This window comes from Mustela lutreola, chromosome 17 (genome assembly GCF_030435805.1).
Source record: "Mustela lutreola isolate mMusLut2 chromosome 17, mMusLut2.pri, whole genome shotgun sequence".
NCBI lineage: Eukaryota > Metazoa > Chordata > Mammalia > Carnivora > Mustelidae > Mustela > Mustela lutreola.
In genome coordinates, this window is record NC_081306.1 from 22,280,296 (window position 1) to 22,288,728 (window position 8,433).

The 8,433-nt window shown below is 47.3% G+C and overlaps 1 protein-coding gene across 1 annotated transcript; it reads right to left on the reverse strand.

The window, feature by feature from the left end:
- Positions 1-6,455: 6,455 nt before the first annotated feature.
- On the reverse strand, positions 6,456-8,401 carry FAHD1 (fumarylacetoacetate hydrolase domain containing 1). The gene has a single exon (XM_059155416.1). It carries the CDS (start codon positions 8,384-8,386, stop codon positions 7,721-7,723), a length of 666 nt encoding a protein of 221 aa, XP_059011399.1. The 5' UTR covers positions 8,387-8,401; the 3' UTR covers positions 6,456-7,720.
- Between the last annotated feature and the right edge of the window lie 32 nt (positions 8,402-8,433).

The following is an 8,433-nucleotide window of genomic DNA, read 5'->3' on the forward strand; positions in this document are numbered from 1 at the left end:
CCCCACAGATATCAGTGATTTCTTAAGCCCATTTCCTCTTTGTCTTACTTCCCTGGGGAAAGATCAGAACCTCCTAGAATGACCTTCCTGGAGCTTGGTGGTGGCTGAGACTGCCTTCCAGGAACTGCTGGGACACAGGCAAGGGCCTCTTGGCGGCTCAGGGTGGGAACAGGGGAAGCCCAAGGCCGCAGGCAGTGCTGGGCAGCAGCTTTGAACCCTGAAGAGCTCTGAGCTTTGCCTTCTCTGATGACACATGTGGCGGCCCAGCACTTGTGAAGACTGGCTGCCATAGGGGTGAGATGTGTGAGTCTGAATCACCTGGGAGGAGACCAGCCTCAAAAGATCTCAGAGTGGCGCCAGTCTGGGACCTGGAAGGGCAGGGCTGCTCCAACAGGACGCCGGCCCCAGCCTCCCTGCACCACATGGGTCCTGGCTGTACCCCGGAGCACTGTGTCAGCCCCACACCGTGGTTTACCAGCACAGTCACTGCTGGCCCACAGTCTGGGAGGTTTGGTGTTTCCAGCACCCACCACAGGAGAAAAGAACAAAAAGTAAGTATCTGAAACTTTTTCACAAAGCTGGTGTTGGGAGATAAATGTGTCAGCAGTGTTGTCTCTGGCTTTTAACATCGGCAGCTGTGTCAGAGGGGCATGAGTGGACCCTAGTGTGTCCAGATTGTGGTAATGAGGCAAGGCACGACTTGACCTAGGTGTGCAGATGGGGGTGCGCCCCATGAAGAGCTTCCTTTCCCCCTCCCCTGGGGCAGGGTATGCGTGTGCTAAGCAAGGTGACTCCAGAAGAGAAGGAAGGTGGCAGAGTGGTGGAGCGGGAGGGTTCAGGCTGCGGAGGAGAGAGAAGTGGGGACCTGCCTGGTCGTCACATTCACACTCTCTGCTGATTAAGCAAGAGCTGGTATCCAAGAGCAGAGGAGACCAGGGAGGACAGCTGGCCCGGGTGGTGTGTCAGGAATGGCTATGCCAGACCTCCTGGTGCCCTGACCTCTGCCAGCAGGTCCCAATGCACCAATGCCTGGACCACAGGTGTTGGTACCAGCTGTGTGGGCTCCTGCCATCTGGGGGCCTCTGTTGCCCAATGGCCTCAGCAGCATAATACAGATGCCTAATATAGGCATTCTCAGATTAGGCTTTTATGTCATACCCAGTGTTCCGCAGCCACAGCTATGGGCCCTAGCAGTGCCGTGAAGGGCTCTGAACAGCCTCTTCACTGCTACCTTGGTGACATCTCAGTCCACCAGCATTTAACCAAGGAAACCCCATGCGCGTACCTGGAGGGGCCCCCCGATTGCTGATTTCATCTGACAGCATAGGAATCTACAAGGCTAGGTGTCAGGCCACACTGAATCCAAGGGGCTTCCCGAGATTAACTTACACATATATGAAATGAAGATGACAGATGGTTGATTTCTAAAATCTGGCTGTAGATTAGCCAGAATTCATGCACTCAGAGGCAATAAAGAAAGAAGCCTACTGTTCCATCACTACAAACTCTGCGAGTCCCTGTCCAGCAGCTCCGCTTGCCGCTGCCCTCCAGGAGCTGCTTTTCCTGTCCTGGCACCTTCCCATCTGCAGGTTTGCTTTGCTTTATGTAAAGAGTGTGCTGACTGGATGATTCTTCCTAATCTACTCGTGGTTGCTTTTGGTAAGGTTCTCCTTTCCTAATTTTGCTGTGCACATGGCAGAATATGTGATACGCTTCACATAAAATTGATTATTTTACCATTTTTAGGTGTACAATTGAATGGCCTTAAATACATTCACAGTGTTGTGCGACCATCACCATATCCATTGCCAGAACTTTTTCATCTTCCCAAACTGACACTCTCTCCCCGTTAGACAATCGCTCTCTATTTCCGCTTCTCCAGTCCCTGCTAACCTCTGAGCTGCTTCATGTCCATGAGCTTGATGACTCTGCGTACTTCATGCGAGACATGACCTTCTGTGGTGGCTTCTTTCTCTGGCATGATGTGTTTGACTGTGAGCCTACGGTCATACGCAGCCTGCCCACACAACCACCTCTATTTCAACTCCTGCAGCTGGGCCTTCAGGTCCCATCTGTAACATGGGGAAACTAACAGTCCTTGTATAAACTGAGTATGGGGGGTGTCTGGGTGGCTCAGTCAGTTAAGCATCTGCCTTTGGCTCAGGTCATGATCCCAGTCCCAGGATCGAGCCCCGTGTGGGGTGCCCTGCTCAGTGGGGAGTCTGTTTCTCCCTTGCTCCTCCCCCTGCTTGTGCTCTGTCAAATAAATAAAATCTTCCAAAAAATAATAAAATCATAAATTGGGTGCTGTAAGTGTCTATTACAGTATCTATCCCATGAAAAGCACCCAATTATGTTAGCTATTCACGTAATTATAGCAACTTAATGTCCAGAACTTGGAAATTAAGTTGGAAATGACTTTTGGGACTTCGTCAAGATCAAAAACTACTGCACAGTAAAGGGAACAGTCAACAAAACAAAGAGGCAACCCACGGAATGGGAGAAGATATTCGCAAACGACACTACAAAGGGCTGATATCCAGGATCTGTGAAGCTTAAACAACCTGCTTCCAGGATGGTCTTTGGTTCTGAGCTTCTCCATCTGTGGGTCTCCTTTTGTAAACAGGGATAACAATGCCAGCTTCTCTTGGTGACTGTCAAGACTGAGCACATGCATGTATGTCAGGGGCGTAGACTCACATGCCCGGGACATGATCAGGGAGTGTGTCACGGTAAATGCTGAAGGAGAGCAGCTTCACTGCCAGTTTCATATCTGGCAACAGTTTTGTCATGTGAATCCTATTCTGTTTTGTAGTTTGATTTTTTTTTCTATAGTTGATTTTTTTTTTTTTTTAAGTAGACTCCACGCCCAAGGTGTGGCTTGAACTCATGACCTCAAGATTAAGAGTTGCATGCTCGGGGCCCCTTGGTGGCTCAGTCAGTTGAGTGTCCGACTCCTGGTTTTGGATCAGGTCATGATCTCAGGATCTTGAGATCAAGGCCTGCGTTGGGCTCAGCGCTCAGCACAGGGTCTTCTTGAGATTCTCTCTCCCTCTTCCCCCACAGCTCTCCCCCATGCTCTCCCATATGGTCTCTCTCTCTTGCTCAATAAATAAATAAGTCTCGGGGTTAAAAAAAAAGTGTTCTGTGTTCTACCAACTGGGCCAGCCAGGCACCCCTATACGTGAGTTATAGTTACAATTACTCTTTCCCTTTAAAATATATGAGAGCTTTTAGCATATTTGAATTTATCATATTGAAAAGAAATATAAAACTTATCTGAAATCAAGGGTACTACACCAACATTAGTACCACAGATGTGCCCAATAGTCTCATCAAAACAATAACTAAGTACAAAAATATTGAAAGATGTTAGCTTCACTATTAATGAAAGAAATGCAAATCAAAATGACCACAGCCATAGGGAAGCCTGGGTGGCTCAGGTTGTTTAAGCGTCTGATTCTTGGTTTCGGCTCAGGTCCTGATGTCAGGGTTGTGACACGGAGCCCTGTCTGGCCCCAGGCTCAGCGGGGAGCCTGCTTGAGAGTCTCTCCCTCTCCCTACACCCCTTCTCACCCCCATGCTCTCTTTCTCTCTAAAAATAAATAAATCTTTTAAAAAAGTGATTATAGCCATGATACCAGCATTGGGTAGGGTGTGCATAAAAAGGTATTTTTACACACTCATGTCAAGTACAAATTTGTGTGTCACTTTCCCATGGCAAATTGGCAAAATATTTATTTATTTATTTAAGATTTTATTTATTTATTTGACAGAGATCACAAGTAGGCAGAGAGGCAGGCAGAGAGAGGGGGAAGCAGGCTCCACACAGAGCAGAGAGCCCGATACGGGGCTCGATCCCAGGACCCCGAGATCATGACCTGAACCAAAGGCAGAGGCTTAACCCACTGAGCCACCCAGGTGCCCCACAAATACATAATTTAAAGTGCAGACCATTTAACCGATTTCACATCTATGCCTTTCCCTAGGGAAGTAAACAAACGTCACATAATGTAAGTGGAAGAAGTCCCTTATGTCACTGTTTCTGACAGGACAACGTTTGAAAGTTGTGTGGCCTGTAGGGGAATCTTAGGCCCTACACAGGTCCCCTGACCCTGCAGGCACACACCCATCCCTCAGCTTCTCTGAGGGGGACAGTTACCTAGGGGAAGTTATGGGAGGGGTGGGGAGCAGATGTTGACAGTGACTTCCCCTTGGGATGGTCAGTGGACTGAAGCTCATCTCTACCTCTGAGACCACCACACTTTCTCCATTGGCTCTCTGCCCTTTCTGCTTCCTCTGCACTTTTCTCCTGAGAGTGTTCCCTCAGTAAACCATCTGGATAAGAACCCCACCTTGGCTTGGCCTCTGGGGCACTCCATCTAGGACACAGTGAGTATAGTGAGTATAGTATACTCACTTTTTGTAAAAGCCCAGTGAACATTAAAGAAGAGTGCAGAAGGGGCGCCTGGGTGCCTCTGCCTTTGGCTCAGATCATGATTCCAGGGTCCTGGGATTGAGCCCAAATCAGGCTCTCTGCTCAGCGGGAAGCCAGCTTCCTCCTCCTCCTCCCTCTCTCTCTCTGCCTGCCTCTCTGCCTGTCAAAAACCTTAAAAAAAAAAGTGCAGAAGAACACGTGAAGCCATACAGTCTACATGAACTAATATATTATGGAATTTTTTTCTTAAGTGTGGTAATAGTATTGTATCTGTATAGGAGAACGTTCTTATCCTTAGGAGATCATACTGGAAGGGTCAAGTGTTTCTGCAACTCATGTCCAGTTTTCCAGCCCAAGTGTGTTCAGGCGTATCTGTATGTGGAGAGAGACCGAGTGTGAAGTGAGAGAGAAGAAACATAACCAATGTTAAGAATTACTGAATTGAATTACTGAATCAAATTAACAATTACTGAATCAAGAGAGAAGAAACATAACCAATGTTAACAATTACTGAAGGTGCATGGAGTTCACTGTATTAGTCTTTCAACTTCTTAAGAGGTTCAAATTTATTCAGAATAAAAAGTGGGGGGAAAATGTGGCTCCTGGGCGCTAGGATTACTGTGATTTTTAGCAAGATTAGGAATTGTGGGAATTGGTGTCTCTGATTTTTGTTCTTGAAGCCAAGGACTTTGTGTGCTATACCCACAATGCTGTTGTCACCTGTTTGTGCCAAAGCTCGTGCCACCACCGTGGAGAACACTGAGCTACATAGGAGCTGGTTTGTACTGCCCAAGGGCCTGCTGTGAACCAGCTCCTGCCTCACACCTTTTGGCTCGCTCTAAAGTCCGTCAGCTTAGTGGACTCGTCTCAGCTGGACCTCGTGTCTGCTGGTTAGACGAATACATGCTCAGTTATGGGCACCCTTCAGCCTGCTCTTCTGCCGCAGGGAATGTAGCCCAGTGCAGTAATTACAGATATGCGGATTCTACTAGCAAATGACTAGAATTGCCAGCGATGGAGGAGTGATTTCAGAATCTTGCAGTCACTGAAAACAGTGCAGCAGCAATGTGCCAACTGCCACAGAGTCACAAGACACTGTGAGGAAAGGTTAGGAAATTGAGTTATGGGCAGATCTTCTAAGAATTGCAATTACAACCACAGATTTGGAAGAAGGTACATTAAATGCTTCACTTTGGCTGTGTCTGGGTGAATGGAATTTTGGGTGTTTTTGCTTATTCATACTCTTGAACTCCTCTGTAATAAACATAGTGCTTAGGCAATTAAAATAAGAAACTTGATTAGAAGATAAAACAAATTAAGGTCGGATGACATCTAATAAACAGGTCCAATCCTGGCATTTCTTCACAATAAATTATAAATTAGATGTGGGGGTTGCCTAATACTTACATGTTTGAATCTTATGTATTTACCTGCAGGATACAGCCTGCATTGTCATCAAGACTTCATGTTCTGCTCTTAAGAAAGCTAGTTTGTAACTTGGTTCTTTCCCTCAGCTGAGTACCCAGAAAGCCAGGCTAGCTAGTCACTAAATCTACATGTTCATGTTTAACAGGGATGGTAGTAATAACAAACTCCCAGCTTTGGTAAGGTTAAATAATACATGGAACGCTCTTGACCCAGTGCCTAGCAGTACAAAGGGCTCAGTAAATGTGACCAGTTATTAAATTAGATGTCCTTAGCTTTCTGTGAGGGGACTGCAGATGTCTTCCGTTTAGATCTCCAGCAGGAGCCCCTGCCTGAAGGATACCACAGTACCACGGGCACTATGCATCCTGCCAAGACTTTTTGTCCACGGAGAGCAGATAGGAACAAAAGTAGCTCTCCAGGGCCATTCAGCTTCCTCATCTCTGCTTGGAGGTAGAGGTGCTGATTAACTCTGTTAATAGAGCACAGTGCTCTAGAGGCCAAAGGTCAATGACCAAGGTCTGAACCCCTTAGTGAGGAAGTGTGCCTCTTAGCCATTAATGAAGCGGTAAAAGTAAACTTTCAGGCCAAATAAAAGAAAGCATTTTTATTTGGAAAACAATCATTTCAAAATTATCTCCCAAACTTATAATATTACAGGACATGGTATAAATGAGTGAGGTTGCCATTAATCATTTATTAAATACAGTTTTAAATTGTGTGGAGTAGTGTTTATCCACATTTCCAAAAGAAGCACTTAGGAGTGCTGGAGATTAATTCTGCTAATTAATACAATGGGCTTGGCATGGGCAAGTGATGTGGAAATATTTATTTTTACAAATTACCTCTTGATGATTATCATGATCAATTAAGGATACGTGATTTTCAAAATATTTTGCATTTAAAAAAAAAGATATTTATTTATTTATTTGACAGATCAGAAGTAGGCAAAGAGGCAGGCAGGCAGAGAGAGAGGAGGAAGCAGGCTCCCCACTAAGCAGAGAGCCTGATGCGGGGCTCGATCCCGGGACCCTGGGATCATGACCTGAGTCGATGGCAGAGGCTTTAACCCACTAAGCCACCCAGGTGCCCCTTGCATATTTTTAAAGAAGATTTTATTTATTTATTTGACAGAGAGAGAGATCACAAGTAGGCAGAGAGGGAGGGTAAAGCAGGCTCCCCGCTGAGGGGCCAACCTGATTCAGGGCTCGACCCCAGGACCCTGAGGACCTGAGCCAAAGGCAGAGGCTTAACCCTTTGAGTCACCCAGGCGCCCCTCTTTTGCATATTTTAAGTTTTGAATTACTGATCTCAGAATGTCTCAATGAAAAGTCTTTTCTTAAAAAACTTTTTTTTTAAAGATTTGTATTTATTTGAGAGATAAAGGATGAGCCAGGAGGAAGGGCAGAGGGGAAAAGTAGAGCTCTCGTTGAGCAGGGAGCTTGACTTGGGGGCTCAATCCCAGGATCTAGGGATCATGACCTGAGAGGAAGACAGATGCTTAAGGGACTGAGCCACCCAGGCACCCCCCCCCCCCAATGAAAAGTCTTATCCACTCCAGTTTTAGGAAGGAAAGTCTTAACATTAGGTTTGATAAATTCTCTGCTTTGGAAGCATTACAAAAACTTAATTTGGTGGTTTCTTAAAATTCTCAATCTTCTTTCCATTTCTGGCCCAGCTTTTCTAGATCACATTTTCCTTTAAGGGTCCATTTTCCTTAAGTCATAACAATCCAATTAAATCATATTTAAGAATTAGTTTCTTCTTAAAGGATTGTCCCATTTAATAACCTCTGCTTGCTTCTGTCCAGCTCCCTTCTCTCCTGAAACTTAGTAAGTCAGGGCGCTTTGCACAGACTCAGTACTCTGGCTTTTCCACCTTAAATCTCATACTAACGACCCCGTGTATGCCAGCCTGGATCTCATCGTTTTCTTTCACGGGTCCGACTCCCTTCGGGGTCCCGGTCAAGATAATATCTCCTTCTTCCAAGGTCATTATCTTAGAAACGTAGCTGATGATGTAGGGGATGGAAAAGATCATGGAGGCTGTTTCACCCTCCTGCCTGAGTTCGCCATTGACCCTGAGCCAGAGCTTCAGGTTGTGAGGGTCCGGGATCCTCTCCTTGGGCACGAACGCGCTGACCGGACAGGAGGCCGTGAAGCTCTTGGCCAGCGTCCAGGGCAAGCCCTTCTTCTTGCACTCGTCCTGCACGTCTCTGGCGGTCATGTCCAGACACAGGGCATAGCCGGCCACGTAGTCCATGGCCGCGGCCTCGGGGACGGCGCGGCTGCGCCTGCCCATCACGACGCCCAGCTCGAGCTCGTGGTGCAGGTTGCTGCTGTAGGGCGGCATGAGAATGGCCGAGCCGTCGGGCACGTAGGCGGTGGACGGCTTGAGGAAGAGCAGCGGCTCGCTCGGCAAGGCGCTCTGCATCTCCTTGGCGTGGTCCGCGTAGTTCCTGCCCACGCACACGATGTTCTTCCCCCACTCCCAGAAGCGGGACAGCGGCCTGGGCGCCGCCATGGCTCCGCCGGGCGTCCCTGGAGGTCACGTGACCCGCCGGGCCCGGT

Coding starts and splice junctions, on each gene's coding strand:
- FAHD1 (XM_059155416.1), bottom strand. CDS start 8,386: ATGGCGGCGCCCAGGCCGCTGTCCCGCTTCTGGGAGTGGGGGAAGAAC.